At 42.1% G+C, this 19,395-nt stretch overlaps 2 protein-coding genes across 2 annotated transcripts; both read left to right on the top strand.

The window, feature by feature from the left end:
• Positions 1–10,274: 10,274 nt before the first annotated feature.
• On the top strand, positions 10,275–10,671 carry LOC102284895 (keratin, high-sulfur matrix protein, IIIA3). The gene is given in 2 exon segments (XM_005899586.2): positions 10,275–10,621; positions 10,623–10,671. Coding segments are annotated over 2 exon segments (396 nt in total).
• A 6,712-nt stretch (positions 10,672–17,383) lies between these two features.
• LOC102285173 (keratin, high-sulfur matrix protein, IIIA3) lies at positions 17,384–17,819 on the top strand. Its single transcript, XM_005899587.2, has one exon. It carries the CDS (start codon positions 17,421–17,423, stop codon positions 17,817–17,819), a length of 399 nt encoding a protein of 132 aa, XP_005899649.1. The 5' UTR covers positions 17,384–17,420.
• The last annotated feature ends 1,576 nt before the right edge of the window (positions 17,820–19,395 follow it).

Genomic DNA, 19,395 nt, shown 5'->3' with positions numbered 1-19,395 from the left:
GCAAGATTTCCTAACCCCTGATTTAGAATTTGAAATAGCAACACCTTTGGATAATGTCCACTCCAGTATTTTTGGGTTTCCTTGTGGCTCAGCTGGTGAAGAACCCGCCTGCAATGTGGGATACCTGGGTTTGATTCCTGGGTTGGGAAGATCCCCCAGAGAAGGGAACAGCCCCCAACTCTAGTATGCTGGTCTGGAGAATTCCATGGACTGTAGAGTCCATGGGGTCGCAAAGAGTGGGACACGACTAAGTGACTTTCACTTTCACATTTGGATAGTGTCAGAAATTACTTTCCAAAATAATGTTCTATGACTTGTCTATAAAAATATTTTAAAATTGAACTAAAAGTTAAAGCATCATTAGAGCATCAAACATTCTCAACTACTAAAACACTTTCTATGCTGGCTACTTCCAGGATGAGGAAAGTAAGGGGAGCTCATCTGAAGGAAACACACAGACCACCTTCTTCACAAGGGTAATTATCACTAGAAATAAACTGAATATATATCATCTCACTTGCCAGTTGCTATATTACAATCCATGCCAAAGTTTAATAGCCAAACACAGCAACAATTTTTTATTTCTCACAATTCTGTGCATTGACTGGGCATTCTGATGATCTTTCCTGTTCTCACTCATACCACTGTGCTGATCTCAAAATTTAACTGGGATTCAAAGTTCCAAGATTTACATGTCTGGTAGTTGACTCTTCCAGGAAGGAAAGGAAAATGCTTGAAGACTTCTTAAGGCTTAGATTCCAGAACTCATATAACACTATTTCCACTGTATGCTATTGGTCAAAGCAAGTCCTAAGGCCAAACTAGACACAAAGAGTAAGGAAACAAAATCTACCTCTTGATGGGAAGAATTGCAAGACATGCTGGCCAGTTCAGGGCTGAGGCAGAATGCGGAAGCTCTACTAAGTCAATGTCAGTCCTGAGGATCCCTTCCTCCCTGTCTTCCACTTATTTGAATATAAATAAGAACATTGATTCATGTAGGTGATATGGATTCCCACCTCTATGAATTACAATGAGAAAGTTTTGGCTGCAATTATTGGCAGAGATGGGGCTCCATGTAATGACAGCTCTTCATATTTAAGAGAAGAGAAATAAGGAAAATGAGAACTTCCAGACTGCAGAAGGGTCCCAAGTGTGCACCTGACATTAGTTGCTCACGGGTTGTGAAAATTTGTCACCTTCCTAGTAACAAAATCACTGCAGATGGTGACTGCAGCCATGAAATTAAAAGACGCTTACTCCTTGGAAGAAAAGTTATGACCAACCTAGATAGCATATTCAAAGCAGGGACATTACTTTGCCAACAAAGGTCTGTCTAGTCAAGGCTATGGTTTTTCCTGTGGTCATGTATGGATGTTAGAGTTGGACTGTGAAGAAGGCTGAGCACCGAAGAATTGATGCTTTTGAACTGTGGTGTTGGAGAAGACTCTTGAGAGTCCCTTGGACTGCAAGGAGATCCAACCAGTCCATTCTGAAGGAGATCAGCCCTGGGATTTCTTTGGAAGGAATGATGCTAAAGCTGAAACTCCAGTACTTTGGACACCTGATGCAAAGAGTTGACTTATTGGAAAAGACTCTGATGCTGGGAGGGATTGGGGGCAGGAGAAGGGGACGACAGAGGATGAGATGGCTGGATGGCATCACTGACTCGATGGATGTCAGTCTGGGTGAACTCCGGGAGTTGGTGATGGACAGGGAGGCCGAGCGTGCTGCGATTTATTGGGTCACAAAGAGTCGGACACGACTGAGCGACTGAACTGACTGACTGAGTAACAAAAGAGACTGTATGACCCCTATACACTTGAGATTTGATATGATGGAAAAAGCCAAAAGAGATTTTTTACTTAAAAAAGCAAAAGTGAAAATGTCAAGAGGGAATGCTGCTCTCGCAATCTGTCCCACCTTCTCCTTCTCCCACTGTGCCTGCAAGTCCATTCTCTATGTCTGCATCTCTATTCCTTCCCTGCAAAGAGACAATAGCATTGACATATATACACTACCATGTGTAAAATAGGTAGTTAGTGGGAAGCTGCTGTATAGCACAGGGAACTCAGCTCCATGTTCTGTGAGGACCTAGAGGGCTGAGACGGTGGGGAGGGAGATTCAGGAGGGAGAGGATATATGTGTACATAGAGCCGACTCACTTTGTTGTACAGCAGAAATGGACACAACACTGTAAAGCAATTATAGTCCAATAAAAATAATAATAACTAACAAAACTACAAACCACCAGCCAAAAAAATAAATGTCAAGTGGCAGAGAGTGCCATCTCTCTCACTTCTTCTATCAAGAGACTAAGACTATTGAAGCTTTGCAGAAGACATGGAAAGAGACTCTGACGCAAAAGAGTTCATTGTTATTGGCTTGATCTCAAAAGACATAGAACCCAGAACATCTTCGTGATTTAGGAGGAGGTATGGCAGTTGGACAAATTCTCCAGTCATCTCCTGCTAAAGCTAATATTTACTATGGATTAATGGAATATTTACTCTCCAGTGCCCTCCATCCCCCATCCCCCATCCCAGCTGAAAAAGCAATTTCACCGAAGGAAAGTCCCTAAAAGACTTTGGAAGCCACGATTTTCACCATTATACAGATGAACTGTGTGGTTTCTGGTGTTAGGTAACCACATGGTTGAAGGAGTGGAGGAAAGTATTATTTGTCATCATAACATCAAACTGACAAGAGTAGAACCCCCAGTATTCAGGGGCAACCAAGACCAATAGTTGGTTAGTAAATAAAAAATACAGTCATAGAGTGCTTCCACACCCAAGGAACGCGAAAGTTCTAAGGCAAAAACAATTCCTGAAGAACATTAACTCATGATAAATAATGACACATCACAAGAGGAAATGGATCTCCACTGGTTCACCCTCATAATGGTTTAGACCTTGCTGTTGCTGGGAGTCCCAGGGATTTCTCTGGCCCAAGACAGATGATTTTCTCAGCCTGGTATTCCTACACCATAGCAAAGAGTAAAATTGGATTTTAAACTCATTTATATTGCAAACAGTTCTACATATAGATTTTGTTTTCCTTCTATCAACATTCACATAGAATAAGATTCACTGGGCTTCTCTTGCTAAGAATTTACAGTTCTGGCTATCTCAGATGAGAGATCCTTCCAGACTCTTTTGTAATCTTTTGGGCCCAGTAAGGGAGTTAAAACCCTAGCCCAGAGTCATTGGTTCATATCCTGAAGAAGCTTCAGCATCAGTTCACAGATTGAAAAATTTGGTCTGAAGTTCCAGCTTCATTTTGGAGTCTGGAAACTTTTGTTTTCTTTCTTTTTGAATTTTTATTAATTTCTATATTTTTAATTGGAGGATAATTTCCTTGCCACAAAAAGTTGGACACGACTGAACAACTAACATTTTCAAAATTTCTTTACAATATTGTGTTGGTTTCTGCCATATATCAGCATAAGTCAGCCATAGGCATACAAATGTCCCCTCCCTCTTGAAACTCCCTTTCACTTCCCACCCCATCCCACTCCTCTACGTAGTCACAGAGCACTGGGTTTGAGCTCCCTGCATCATACAGCAAATTTTCATCAACTATCTCTATTACATATGGCAGTGTATATGTTTCAGTGCTGTTCTCTCTATTCATCCCACCTTTTCCTCCCCCAACTGTGTCCACAAGTCTGTTATCTATGTCTGCATTTCCACTGCTACCCTGCAAATAGGTTCATAAGTACCATCTTTCTAGGTTCCATATATATGTGTTAATATATGATATTTGTTTTTCTCTTTGACTCACTTCACTCTGTGTGATAAGCTGTAGGTTCATCCACCTCATTAAAACTGACTCAAATGTGTTCTTTTTATGGCTGAGTAATATTCCACTGTTGGAGAAGGAAATGGCAGCCCACTCCAGTGTTCTTGCCTGGAGAATCCCATGGATGGAGGAGCCTGGTAGGCTGCAGTTCATGGGGTCACGAAGAGTCGGACACGACTGAGCAACTTCACTTGCACTTTTCACTTTCATGCATTGGAGAAGGAAATGGCAACCCACTCCAGTGTTCTTGCCTGGAGAATCCCAGGGGCGGGGGAGCCTGGTGGGCTGCCGTCTATGGCGTCGCACAGAGTCGGACACGACTGAAGCGACTTAGCAGCAGCAGCAGCAGTATTCCATTGTATATATGCACCACAATTCCTTATCCATTCTTCTGTCGATGGGTATCTAGGTTGATTTCATGTCCTAGCTTTTGTAAGTAGTGCTGCAATGAACATTGGAGTACATGCGTCTTTTTGAATTACAATTTCCTCAGAGTATATGCCTAGTGGTGGGATTGTTGGGTCATATGGTAGTTTTATTTCTAGTTTTTTAAGGAATAGCCATACTGTTCTCCATAGTGGCTGTATCAGTTTACATCCCCAAAACAATACAAGAAATTTATTATTTTAAAAATTATATCCAGGGACTTCCTTGGTGGTTCAGTTTAAGACTGCGCTTCCACTGCAGGGGACACAGTTTAATATATGAAATGAATCGCCAGTCCAAGTTTGATGCATGATACTGGATGCTTGGGGCTGGTGCACTGAGACGACCCAGAGGGATGCTATGGGGAGGGAGGAGGGAAGAGGGTTCAGGATGGGGAACACATGTATACCTGTGGTGGATTCATGTTGATGTATGGCAAAACCAATACAATATTGTAAAGTAATTAACCTCCAACTAAAATAAATAAATTTATATTTTAAAAAAAAAAGAAAAAAAAATCCTGGTTGGGAAACTAAGATCCTGCATGCCATGGCACAGCCAAAAAATGAAAGTGATGTGGAGAATGGGAATTCTTTTGCAGTCCAGTGATTAGGACTCAGTGCTTTCACTGCCAGGGACTTAGGTTAGATCCTGCAAGTCACTCAGTATGGTCAACAAATAAATAAATAAAACAAAAAATTATGTCCAGAATCCATATATATGCATATATATAGTCAGGGGGGAGATTTCATATCAATTTGGTATCCGTGCTGCTGAAGTCCTTCAATTAACTTTCCCAAGAGAAAATTTTGTCTGCTAGTCATTGAAATAATTGGTACACAATGAAATAGGATTTCTAATGAAATATTTGATTAAATCAATAGCTGCTTTCATAAAATCAGTGCCATTCCCATACTTTTGCCTGTTGAATACCTAATCAAAGACAAACTATTAGGAGACAGATAACATGAATTTCTTATGGAGAAACCAAGCAGCCCCTGTTTAATCAATGACATTTCTTGGTTGATCAGGATGAAAAGAGTAAGTAAAACGAAAGTTACCCACATGAATGGAGATCCAGAGGATGAAATCCAGTTGGACTTTCTAAAAGTCTTTATTCAAGCTTCATAACAAAGGTTATAAAGTAACTAATTTGCACTCTGGCAGATTAGATCACTCTTCACTAATATTTACTGTCTGCCTCTCCTGCGTCTTTGGGAGACGTGTCCTCTCCCCATTTCCTAGCCATGATTTGGACTTCACCATGTGACTTGCTTTGGCCAATGGGATACTAGAAGACACAACCCTAGCCAAGATTTGGAATGTGTTTGCATGATGGGAATTGCTCCCTTGTGCTGTCAGAAATAGGGTTACTAGGTAAAATGCAGGATGCCTCATTAAACTGCAATTTCAGATAAACAACAAATAATTTTTTATGTAAGGATGCCCTATGCATACTTACATATACTTACACTAAAATATTATATACTTACAGTAAAATATTATTTGTTGCTTATTTGAAATTCAAATTTAACTGAGAGATGTGTATTTTTATTTGCTGATTCTGGAAACATGAATTCAGAAGGAAGTCCAAAACTAATCCATGGCCAGAAACCAAGACCAGCCTTAAAAATCAGCCAAACTCAACTGAACTGCGGACAAGTGGCCAAGAAATAAATACTTGCTGTTGTATGTTATAAGAGTTTGTGATTATTTGTTATGCAGCAAGAGTTGACTAATTCAACTGTGGTGGCAATGAGAAACTAGTAAATATATCAATTGGTATGAAAAGATTAACCAGATAGTTTTCCATAAATGAAATAACAATAGGGGAATGCCCAAGTGTTTTGCTGGACTTGATTTTATCTCAACTTTCTGGAAGACTAGATTAATAATAATCTCCAGGTTTATAGATAAAACTAAGTTCTTATGATTTGTCGCTGATGGCCCAGGCAGGATGTCTGCCTCTGTGAGTTCCTGTGGCTGAACACTGTTTGAGAGCCCCACTACTGGTGTCCCCATAACCAGGGAGAGCCACAGGCACACCCTACCTCCCCAGGAGACACTCCAGGACCAGCAGTGCTCCACGGCCCAGAAGAGAAGAGCTGGGAAGCAGGCTTTGGGTCAACAAGAGAAAGTTCCTGTCCACAAAACTCCAGCACAACAGCCCCAACGTGGACTGCAAGGAAAGGCTGCTGACCAGACAGAGGGGGAGAGTCAGGATAACCCCCTGGAGACCAACCATCACCCCAGCACGTGGGGCAAAGAGGAGGGGCCCCAACTTTGCTTCATCTTTGCCACCACAGACCCAGTCTTACTTTATGGAGAACATGCAGTTTGTGTAGTGGGAAAAGCACACGCTAATGTATAAGCAGAGCCAGATACTCATTTCCCTCATCATGCACTAGTGAGGACAGGTTTTCCTTCCATAGCTGTGGAGACTCCAAACACAATCCACAGGGCATCTTCAACCCCAAGCCAATTGCAGGAGCACAGGTTTGGACTGTCCCTCTTTCTGAAGAACATGAAAGGTATCAAGCCTCACAGTTGAAGAGTATCTTGACTACTTAATGGACTGGGTGTATAATGCCTGGAAAAAAAAGAAAAACCCTGCAAAATAAGCTTTAAGACATTTATGATATGCCATATGAGATGCAGTCTCTATTTTGAAATTTTGTTTTATTTTTTATTGAAGTTTAGTTGACTTGCAATATTATATTGGATCAGCATGGTGATTCAATATTTTTATAGATTATACTCCATTACAGGTTATTGGTTATGGTCCTCTGTGTTGTATGATATATCCTTGTTGCTTATCTATTTTATACAAAACAGTTCGTATCTCTTAATCCCCTGAAGGGGAAAGTGTTAGTAGCTCAGTCATGTCTGACTCTTTGTGACTCTATGGACTGTAAGCCTGCCAGGCTCCTCCATCCATGGGATTTCCTAGGCAAGAATACTGGGAGTGAGTTGCCATTTCCTTCTCCAGGGGATCTTCCTGACCCAGGAATCGAACCTAGGTCTCCTTTATTGTAGGCAGATTCTTTATTGCCTAAGCTACCAGGGAAGCCCCTTGATCCCTACCCCTAATTTTATTTTGAAATGCTAGGATGTGCTTCTCCCCAGTTCATGGTAACCCCACTAGTCCCTGATAGACATAGCGCTTTCAGGAACAGGACCATCACAGACCACTTTGTGCATGAGGCTGAAATCGAAGGACATGCAAGATATCTCAATAGTTTATTTAAAAATAAATGCAAATATTTTTAAAAGCACTTAAGAATAGTAAAAAGTGAAATTATTCATCTTAAAGTGAAGAAAAATCCCACTGGATTTTGTAAGCATGTTTGTTAAAACGTAAGTTTAAGGGTCAGACATACTTGGGATGTAACACAGACTCTTGAGAGCTGTGTTATTCCAATTATTTAAGAACTGTATAACCTTGGGCAAACTACTTAAACTCGCTGAGGTTCAAATCTTTATCTACAGAAGTAATAATATGTAACTCATTTGATTGCTATGATGACTAATAAGACAGGTAAAGATACCTATTATAGTCCCTGGAATGTGCATGTGTGTACGTGTGTGTGCATGCTCACTTGCGTCTGACTCTTTGAAAACCCACAGACTTAGTCCACCAGGCTCTGCTGTCCATGGAATTTTCCACGTAAGAATACTGGAGTGGGTTGCCATTTCCTACTCCAGGGGATTTTCCTGAACCAGGGATCAAACACACCTCTTCTGTGTCTCCTAGTACTCGATACATATAGTAACTTAAAGCTCTTACATACTGAGAAGAAAAACCAGTGCTCACAGCATCAGCAAACAAAACGATACATCCAGAGGGAACTATTATAAACTGTTCTTAGGGGAAAATGCGTATAAGCTTCCAGTAAGGGCCTAGTTAAGAAATTCCTTGTAAAACTGTGATACATTAATTCGAAGGACTGTTGAGGCCAAAAATTTCCACAGAATGTAAGTCATAAATAAAAATGTTATTTGTAAGCAAATCAGAATATATTACCCTTATATCAAATTAAAATGTGACTTTGCCCACAATATTTTATGTAATTCTAGCCACATTATGTCAGAGAACATTTAGTCTGTACAGTAAAAATCAACTAATATTATAAAAGGAGCCAAGAGAGTATCTTGGCATGAGGAATATAGAGAATGAACTTGATATAATTCACATTCGTGATATCTTTCATGATATCATTGAAGGAAAAATAAAACTGATACCCTCATGACAACAACAAAAAGCCTCCTCCTTGTAGCTCAAGGGGGTAATTTTAGGACAAATGACATTTTAAAAGCATTTGATTAGTGATTTGCAAGCTCTTGGCCCTTTTTTTTCCATTTAGCACATGGCTGACAGGACAGGATTCTTTTTTTTTTTTTAATTCAAAGGAAACGTGTAAATGTACTTCATACATAAGATTCAAATTTATAGAACTCATCATAAAGGGTAAAGTATAGGGTGAAGGTACAATTAAAAAACAATAAAAGGGATTAGACAAGTGCATATCTCACAGAGCCACAATGTGCTACCAAGGGAAGCCAGACTATACTTTGCTGCTGCTGCTGCTGCTGCTGCTAAGTCGCTTCAGTCGTGTCCGACTCTGTGCAACACCATAGACGGCAGCCCGCCAGGCTCCCCAGTCCCTGGGATTCTCCAGGCAAGACTATACTTTAAGACCTGGGAAAAAGCGGTTCCCCCACCCCATCCCAGCTCTAATAAGTCAACCTCTATTGATTCTCTGTGCTGGTGCACAGATCTGGCCTAGCTTGCAAGCCCTGAGGCCCTTTTGGATTATCTGTCATTGGGGTAAATTGTTTCCTCATTCATTTTTAGTTGGGGACTTCCCCGGTGGTTCAGGGGTAAAGAATCTGGGTCGAGAAGATGCCCTGGGGAAGGAAATGGCAATCCACTCCAGAATCCCATAGACAGAGGAGCCTGGCGAGGACTCCAGTCCATGAGGTCACAACTTAGCGACTAAACAACGGCAACAATCACTCTAAGTGATCCCTACTTGAGATTGTCAATTATATTCCAGTAAAACTGGGGAAGGAAAAAATACTTAAGATATTCTCTCTCCTGTCTGACAACTATATCATCTGCAAAGGCTGATAAACAGAAAAGTCACAGTAGACGTTGTTTACTGAGGAATGAGGAGACTGGGACCCCATGAGGTGACCATGGTGAAGCCACATGACCCTTTTCATAAAATGAGGAGATATATGTATAAGTTCTCTGCCATCTCTTCGCAGAATCTACACATGCAATGACAACCCCGAGAAATTACACAGATAAAAATTGCAATGGATGCTTGATGAGGGTTTTATCATTAAGGTAGAGGTTGAGTTTGGTTTGGAAGGTGAGGAGGGTACAGAATCCACCAGGACCACCCAGGCCCTCCTGGGGAGGAGTGATTAAACCGTGTGGCAGCCATCCTGGGTGCCATGTAGCCCTCCTCATATGGAGAACCACAAACCTGCCTTTCAGTTAGTCATGGAGGAGACACCCGGGAAACAGGTGACACTGGGCTGGCTGGAGTGCTACTGTGAGCCTGTTAGCTTCATGTGCATGGTTGCAAATACCAGGTCACTGTTTGGGTGGCAATTATGGGAGTCTTTGAAGTCCAGAAATAAAATGCTAACTACAGGGCCAAAGGATAAAGTAATTAGATACTAGCATAATTTGGAAAACACATTCTTTTTTATATGGATTGCATATTTCAAAGGAAATTTCACTAGCTTCAAATCATGTGGCTAGATTTGGTGACTATAAACAAAACAAGAAAACAGAAAATATCTGTGGGGTGTGTGCGTGGGTACAGGGGTAGAGGGTTACCAAAACTGGTATTAGTCAATGCTAAATCCTCACTTGATTGGCCAGAATATTAACAAGGAATGGCATGAGTCTCTGGGGATCATCAGCTCCTGGCCAGGGTATATAAAAGGCCCCAAGCACGGGGAAGACACTCACACCTGAGAACACTCAACTCCTCTCACCACTTCAACCCCACTCAGCCCCACACACCACCATGACCGTCTCCTGCTGCGGCCCCACCTTCTCCTCCTCCAGCTGTGGCGGAGGCTGCCTCCAGCCCCGCTGCTACCGCGACCCCTGCTGCTGCCGCCCAGTGTCCTGCCAGACCACCGTGAGCCGCCCCGTGACCTGCGTGCCCCGCTGCACGCGCCCCATCTGCGAGCCCTGCCGCCGCCCAGTCTGCTGCGACCCCTGCAGCCTGCAGGAGGGCTGCTGCCGCCCCATCACCTGCTGCCCCACGTCCTGCCAGGCCGTGGTCTGCCGCCCCTGCTGCTGGGCCACCACGTGCTGCCAGCCCATCTCTGTGCAGTCCCCGTGCTGCCGCCCCACCTGCTGCCGCCCGCCCCTGCCGCACCACCTGCCGCACCTTCAGGACCTCCCCCTGCTGCTGAGACCCCACTTTCTTATAAAGCAACATCCTGGAGCCTAAGCATCCACTCTGCATTTTAATTACGCTGAAAGAAAAATAGACATTTTTTCATAAGGTGACAATAGTCATTTTTATATTTTACCATTTGGATATATAAGCAGATGTCCAGTCAAACGTGCAGGTGTCTCCATCAGCAGAAGTCACAATGGATGCTAAATCCATCTTTAAAAGTCCCCAGAATGGGTGTTGCAAAGCCATTCTGAATTCCAGAGGCTGCTTAAACTCTCCCCTCCATCTTTTGAATGTATTGCCTGCTTATTTTTCAATAAACTAATTTTTTCCTGTAACACTCCCGCTTCCTGATTCATTCATTAGTGCATGTTTATGAGTGTACACAGATGAGCAAACAATGAAAAGGAAGACAGATGGAGAGGATGAAGGAGACAGGAGAGGAAAAGAAGAGGTACAGGGATCCAGGTATGAGTCTTAGCAAGTGGTACAGGACTGTGAGACCAGTCCTCAGACTGCCCACGTGCGTAGGAAGTCTGAGCACACTAGGTCCTCCGTGGCTTGTCCTTTGCCCACATCTCCAGGTTCATGTCTCAACACTCCCCAACTGTATTTCACTCTAAACAACTCTGAACTTCTCACAGTAACTGGCACAAGTCATGAAGTTCCATGTCTTTGCTTTTGTCATGTTCTTCATTTAATCTGGAATATTTTTTCATCTACCCCTTCCCTCCACCCTCTCCATCTACCTAACCCTGAGTCATTTCCAAGATTCAGCTCAGTCCTCTCCAATTGTTCTGTCCTAAGCCCTCCATCATGTATGGATGTGAGAGTTGGACTGTGAAGAAAGCTGAGTGCCGGAGAATTGATGCTTTTGAACTGTGGTGTTGGAGAAGACTCTTGAGAGTCCCATGGACTGCAAGGAGATCCAACCAGTCCATTCTAAAGGAGATCAGTCCTGGGTGTTTTTTGGAAGGAATGATGCTAAAGTGCTGAAACTCCAGTACTTTGGCCATCTCATGTGAAGAGTTGACTCATTGGAAAAGACTCTGATGCTGGGAGGGATTGGGGGCAGGAGAAAAAGGGGACGACGGAGGATGAGATGGCTGGATGGCATCATGGACTTGATGGACGTGAGTTTGAGTGAACTCCAGGAGTTGGTGATGGACAGGAAGGCCTGGCGTGCTGCAATTCATGGGGTTGCAAAGAGTTGGACATGACTGAGCAACTGAACTGAACTGAACTGAACTGAAGACCTCCATCACACAAACACACATGCATAACATGCACGAACACACATGCACACACCCACAAGCTAGGTTAGGTGCCCCTAAGTTGTGCCAATAACATCCTATACTTCCTTCCCTCTTCACAAGGCATAGTATTGAGATTATCTATTTCTCTACCTCAAATGAAGGGGCCACAATTTGCCTGGTTCCCATTACTGAGGTTGATGTTTAGAATATAGCTGGTAGTCAATTTCTATTTATTGAATCAAAATACATTAGAAGGGAATTGTCTTTATGAAAAGAATTCTAAAAGCTATATATTTACTTAAAGCAAAAAATTCATCAGTTTAACTTAAATTTTCTGACCTCCAGTTTTCCCTGTCTACAAAATGAGAAAATTAATATTTATAAATGTAGATTTCTGGATAAGTTAAGCAACTTAATGTTTATAAAGTGCCTGGCACATAGGAAGCACCCCTACTGTTACCAAACCAATTTTGATCTGCTCACTCATGCACAGTAAAACAAATCTTTTGACACTGCATTGTGGTGAAGAGAAGTGCAGAGTTGATTGCAAGGCAACCAACATGGAACCAAGCAAGGAGAATGGGCAGCTTGGGCTCAGAAGACCTGAACTCCCCAGTGGCTCTCAGGGAAGTGTTTTTAAAGGCAAGGTGAAGAGGAGGGTCTTGGGTCCAGGATCAGCTCACACTCAGTTTTCTGATTGGTTGATAGTGAGGTTAACAGGGTGATATTTCAGGAATCTGCCTTCAACCTTCTGATTCTAATTGGTCTGGGGTCTCTGTGCGTGTGATCAGCATGCAATTAATTTCTTCTGCCTGATGCGGGGTTTAGTGTCTGCAAAACAACTGAAGGGTATGGCTCAGAATAGTATCCTTGACAAGGAACTGAAAGTCCTTGACTTTGTTTTATGGCTGAACTATCATGATTTTGTCTTGCTTGACTGTCTTTCTTTGTTTCTGTATTTCTCATTTCTTCTATTAAATTTGCTCTTTGGAACTTGGGGGAGGCTTAGGAAGCTAAAGCTTTTCTGCAAACAAAAAGCAGACGGGGACAAGGAGGAATTTGTTCCTGGGAAGGCCCCACAGCGTCCTGGCCTGTTTCAATACCATTCATATTTGTTGAACATTTGATCATCGCTGTAACAAACAGGCTCAAAAGATGTGCTACTTATTACACATCATGTTATTTTAAGTTGGAAGGCATTCGGGGGAAGACTTTTTTCAGGATAATCCATAACCACTGCCAGAGACTAATTTCCTAATAAATACAATAAAGACGGCACAAAAAAATTCATGATTAGGTCCAGGCTATTTCAGGATGAAAGGGCTCTTTAAAGGCTGATTTACAGTATGCAGGAAAGAGTCCTTGATGGCAGGATTTATGAATATGAATAGGGGTTTATCATCAGGGGTAATAAGAACTGGGGATATATATGCATTTGATAGTTACACTTTCCCTTTCACCCTAACCCAAAGGAATTAAACACAAAGCTGTAGGAGACTCCAAAAGATTACTTGTTTAGTCTTCCTTAGATTTAAGGAGATAAATACTTAAACCACTTAGAAGAGATATTTATTTTTTTTAATTCGATAAATAAATCCCAGTAGTTCCCTGATCACACAGGCCTTTTGTCTTTTCCAACTAAAATATTTTCTCTTTTCAACTAACAATACCCGTATCTTCTGTCGTCTACATTTTTGTGGATTTTATAATAAATTTGGATTATGAAGAACATCAGAGACTGTTATTACAGATGAGGAAACTGGGGCTGCTAGTGTTAAAGTATTTGCTCTAAATTACAAAATTGACAGGTGGTGGAGAAAGAATTTATTTTTTAACTTTTCATTTTATATTGGAGTATAGGCAATTAATAATGTGGCGATAGCTTCAGGTGGATGGCTAAGGGACTCAGCCATACATATATACGTATCCTTTCTCTCCCAAACTCCCCTCCCATCCAGACTGCCACATAACACTGAGCAGAGTGCCCTTTGGTATACAGTAGGTCCTCGTTGGTTATCTCTTTTAAATAAAGCAGTGTGTACATTTCGATCCCATTCTCCCTATCTCTCCCTGAGCTCCTTCCCTCCTGGTATCCATAAGTATTCCATTCTCTAAGTCTGTGAGTCTGTTTCAGTTTTGTAAATAAGTTTACTTGTATTATTTCTTTTTAGGTTCTGATATCTCTCTTTCTCTATCTGACTTATTTCTCTGTCTTCCCCATCCTCCTCCTGCCCTTTTTCCTTCAATCTTCCCCACTCCCATCTCTGACACTTATGAGTGGAGGCTATTTTAAGGATCATTTTGGAGAACACAGAATGCATTTTCTATTTTCAGAACTTGCAAAATGTCCTACCATCCAGGGCGCCCAAACTAGTTTCTAAAAAAACATAACTCATGACACTCATAACAAAACACAACTCATGAAACTATTGAGGTAAGGGCATGGCTTTTTCTGGCCATCAGAAAGAGTCATCATCACTACATGCTTCTTCAATCCAACTAAAAAATCCCATAAGTTATCGCCACCTTAGATAATGTTTACTTTCTTCTACTCTAACAATTATGCTCGTGCAGAACATCTGGAATTTGCACAATGTAACTAAAAAAGCCCATGAGATAAAGGCCAGGGACACATCCCTTTTCTAACAAACTTAGGTCCATTAGTGTGCTATAGCAAGGGAGAGCACACAGCATTAGAAACACAGGACATCCCACCAAGTGAAGGTAAAGGTTTTTATAGGATTTTGAGGAATGGGAAAATTCAGGTAAAATTACGTGAAATGGTAGGTTCAAAGCCAAATGCGGCTTTGTTTTTTTTTTTTTTTCTCTCATTTTTTTAAATTTTATTTTTAAACTTTACAATATTGTATTAGTTTTGCCAAATATCAAAATGAATCCGCCACAGGTATACCTGTGTTCCCCATCCTGAACCCTCCTCCCTCCTCCCTCCCCATACCCTCCCTCCGGGTCGTCCCAGCAGCGCTGGGCAGTGAAGTGGACTTACTGTCTCCTTTCTCTGGAAACCACAGTTAAGATAACTGCGGAATGTGGTATCTGAAAATCTCGTATCTGATTCTCTGCCCCCTGGATTGGATATTGAGACTGCTTTTGTGTTAAGGTGATTACGGTCCTATCCAAGCAATAGTGGGATGTCCCCTTATTACTTGGGATTCCCAGGTGGCTCAGTGGTAAACAATTCGCCTGCCAATGCAGAAGATGCAAGAGACACAGGTTCCAGCCGTGAGTCAGGAAGATCTCCTGGAGTAGGGAATGGCAACCCACTTCAGTATTCTTGCCTGTAAAACTCCACGGACAGAGGAGCCTGACAAGCTACAGTCCATGGGGCCACAAAGAGTCAGACACGACTAAGCATAGCACAGCCCTTATTACTATTGTTACTTCAAATAGCAAAGTTTCTGACAGTCCATGATCACAGAACACAAGATTTCTTAGGACTATGTCCGTTTGTCAGTTAAAATAAGCAATGAGTTTACAGATGTATTCCTATTCCTAATGTTTGAATCTCTGTATATATTCTAAGGGATTCCCTGGAATCCCTTAGGTAAAGAATCTGCCTGCCAATGCAGTAGGTGCGGGAGACTCAGGTTTGATTCTTGGGTGGGGAAGATTCTCCGGAGGAGGAAATAGCAACCCATTCTACTAGTCTTCCCTGGGAAATCCCATGGACAGAAGAGCCTGTTGGGCTACAGTTCATAGCATCGCAAAAGAGTTGAACACAATTTAGTGACTAAACAAACAACAATATATTCTAAGCCGAATAACAATATGCTAAAATAATCCATAAATTAAGCGAGTTCTTATTTTATTTCCCTATATGAGACAGAATTTTTGATTACTACTACTACCTGTTCACTCTTTTAAAGTGACTCAGAGTTGGAAAAAGACCAGGAGTTATGCATCAGTGTTTGTACTCAAAAGATGGTGTGCAGTATTGCTGAAGCTTTGCCACTCTTTTACCTGTACATCTCTGGAGAAATCACTTCACCAATTTGGCCTTCCACAAATTGGGGTAGACTATCATGGATCAGAAACTCAAAGGCCTTTAAGGACCAGAATTATGGTGGACAGAAGTGTGTCAACTACCTCAGCAACCTTTGTTCAATGTTATCTTTTTTTAGCATTTATTTATTTAATGTCACATTTTTTGAAGTATAGTTGGTTTACAATGTTATGCCAATAGAAAAGAGTACACTGTTATTTTTAACCTTTTTTCCAATTTACATTTATTTTCTGTACCCCCATTTTTCTTAGCTGAGACTGAAAAAGACAAAATAATCTTATCAATCACCAGTTCACTTACTTCCCTTTGTCATTTTTAAAATTTTTATTATCTTTTTTGGCTGTACCATGTGTCATCTGGGATTTTCTTTCACCAACCAGGGATGGAACCCATGCCCCCTGCAGTGGAAGCACAGAGTCTTAACCACTGGACCACCAGGGACGTCCCTCCCTTGTCTTTCTTAGAAGCCTACCTTCACACTTGATATGTAAGCAAGCAAAATCCTCAGCCAACAAACCAAAGCATCTACAACAGCAAGATAATTAGTCCCTTTATAAATATTTTAATGTGTGTAGAAGAACTCAGTACAAGTGCTTATGTCACACCTAGGAAGCAAGAAATATTCCAATTTCGGTGTTATTCCTAAGACTCAAGAAGGAACACTCAGAAAGGCATAATACGAATAAAATCTTTACTTCGTTTGGCCTTACTGTTGCATGAAAAGTTTGTCTCCTTTAACTGGCTTCCCTGCCTTTGTCTTACCTTTCTAAAAATTGTAGTTACTCTGTGATAAGAAACTACAGTATAGCACTATTTACTTAGTAAGGGTCCCATATGTTGCTATGAAGTGATAGGCCAGTTCAGGCCACTAAACAGCATTACTTGAGTGACTTAGGTGGTTATTTCCTGATAAACAAGGTGAAATAACACATTATTTTACAGAAGCACTGGGCCATTTGTTCCATTGCAGAAGCAGTACACATCACCTTTTACAAGCCATTTTGGTTTTCCAGAAACTCATCCTTCATTTCAGCGTCAATCAGAAACCAGGCTTACGACTCATGAACCTTATAGTCCCACGCTTAGTCATGGATGATGAACAGAGGAAAGTGTGATGGTGGCAACACTGGATTCCTCAAACTTTCAACTCGTCTGTCACATGACATGGTCTGGAAGGATTAGCTATTCAATGAGTAATTTTTCAGATGATGTAAATCATTAAGTATTCATTTCAAGGGGAAAAGCAGACAGGAAGAAACAAAAGCACCTATCAGCGATGCTGGTATTGCTGCCTCAGCAGTTGAATCCACCAATCTGGGGTTCTCATTTCAATGGGCAACCACAACTCCAGGAAACAGCTTGTCATGGGGATCATCAGCTCCTGGCCAGGGTATATAAAGGGCCCAGAGCAGGAGGAAGACACTCACAGCTGAGAACACTCAACTCCTCTCACCACCTCAACCCCACTCGGCCCCACACACCACCATGACCGTCTCCTGCTGCGGCCCCACCTTCTCCTCCTTCAGCTGTGGCAGAGGCTGCCTCCAGCCCTGCTGCTACCGCGACCCCTGCTGCTGCCGCCCAGTGTCCTGCCAGACCACCGTGAGCCGCCCCGTGACCTGCGTGCCCCGCTGCACGCGCCCCATCTGCGAGCCCTGCCGCCGCCCAGTCTGCTGCGACCCCTGCAGCCTGCAGGAGGGCTGCTGCCGCCCCATCACCTGCTGCCCCACGTCCTGCCAGGCCGTGGTCTGCCGCCCCTGCTGCTGGGCCACCACGTGTTGCCAGCCCATCTCTGTGCAGTCCCCGTGCTGCCGCCCCACCTGCTGCCGGCCCGCCCCCTGCCGCACCACCTGCCGCACCTTCAGGACCTCCCCCTGCTGCTGAGTAGCCCTGCAGGAAATCACCCCAGGTATTCAGAAACATGTGCCAGCCCTTCCGACCCTGATGGATCAGATGAGAGATACTACTTTTGAAACCTATCTGCCTGCAACAATTAACTGAGCAGTAACTCTTGATCCCTTTTCCCCCACAAATATGTACCTAAATCTGGCCTTCTTTGACGGTCTTTAGAAAAATTCCAGCTTTCAGGATTTGAATTCTTGGCTTTAAAAAATGAATAAACAAAGATTAAAATTGCTCTTGAATAGAGCCCTAGTCCACTGACTCATCATCACTTCTCTACTATTTCAAGATGAGATATTTTTCTAGGATAATATTACATTTATCCGGGGGCTGTGCATGGTAAAATAATAAATTTTTGTTTCTCAGATGCAAATGTGTTTCTTTATTGTTTATTAATCTTCAAAAGTTCATTTTTTTAGCTTATGTTATAATACGGGGGGGGGGGTGTCAGAAGAAACAAGTGAAGAAAGATTTTCCAAGGGCCATTATTTTTTAATTTTAGGAACAATTCACGCACAAGGTCTCTAGTTTTAATAGCAATCCAGATAATTCAGAACCTCTTACATGAACCACCTTCATATTTCAAGTCAAAGTTTTCATTCATGCTGAGGAAGTGGAGAGTTGATAGGAAGTCTCTCTGATCCCAAACTTGACTAATGAATCATTCTCACATCTGTGATAAGGGGGAGGAAACCTAAGTCCTAAATATTCATTGGAAGGACTGATGCTGAAACTGAAGCTCCAGTGTTTTGACCACCTGATGCGAAGAGCCAATTCATTGGAAAAGATCCTGATGCTAAGAGAGAGACTGAAGGCAAAAGGAGAAAAAGGCAGCAGAAGATGAGCAGTTAGGTAGCATCACCGACTCAATGGACATGAATTTGAGCAAACTCTAAGAAATAGTAAAGGACAGAGTAGCCTGGCGTGCTGCAGTCCATGGGTTCACAAAGAGTGAGACACAACTTGGCAACTGAACAACAACAGCCTAAGTCAGAATCCCATTTGTTCCCTGACCTAGAAAACTGTGCAGTGATTAATATCAATTGGTACCTGGAATTCCTAACCACTGAAATGCCTGTCCTAGAAGAACCAGTATGCCATATTTTCCAGAATCCCTCCAGCCAAGGAAGGAGAAATGTAGCTTGGCTAGAACCATTTCTAATTTAGAACTCTAAACAACTTTACTATCCAAACCATGCCAATGTATTTGAAATAATAACATTAATCCACAGTAGATCTGTTTTTGTGGCTTTTAAATACTTGTAAGCTGGTCAGAAAACTAGCCACTATTGTTATCCTGAGAAATAATGTATTGACTTCCTGACATCTGATCTTAAAGAGTTTTTGGAATATGCTGTTTATACACCTGGTCTCATCTACCTGCCCAGCTACAGGAATCAGGCAAGGAAATCTTTGTGAAGACCCAGATCTTGACTGACTTTGTTCACTGCTGGATTCCCATTGATCAGCACAATACTTGACACATAGTATATGATCAGAAATTAGTTACTACATAATTGAATGAATAAATTCTAAGGGTTGGAAGACAGAAAGATTT

The sequence above is a fragment of the Bos mutus genome, chromosome 19, assembly GCF_027580195.1.
Source record: "Bos mutus isolate GX-2022 chromosome 19, NWIPB_WYAK_1.1, whole genome shotgun sequence".
Lineage (NCBI taxonomy): Eukaryota > Metazoa > Chordata > Mammalia > Artiodactyla > Bovidae > Bos > Bos mutus.
The sequence above is the reverse complement of the archived record's forward strand: the minus strand, read 5'-3'. Positions and strand labels throughout refer to the sequence as shown.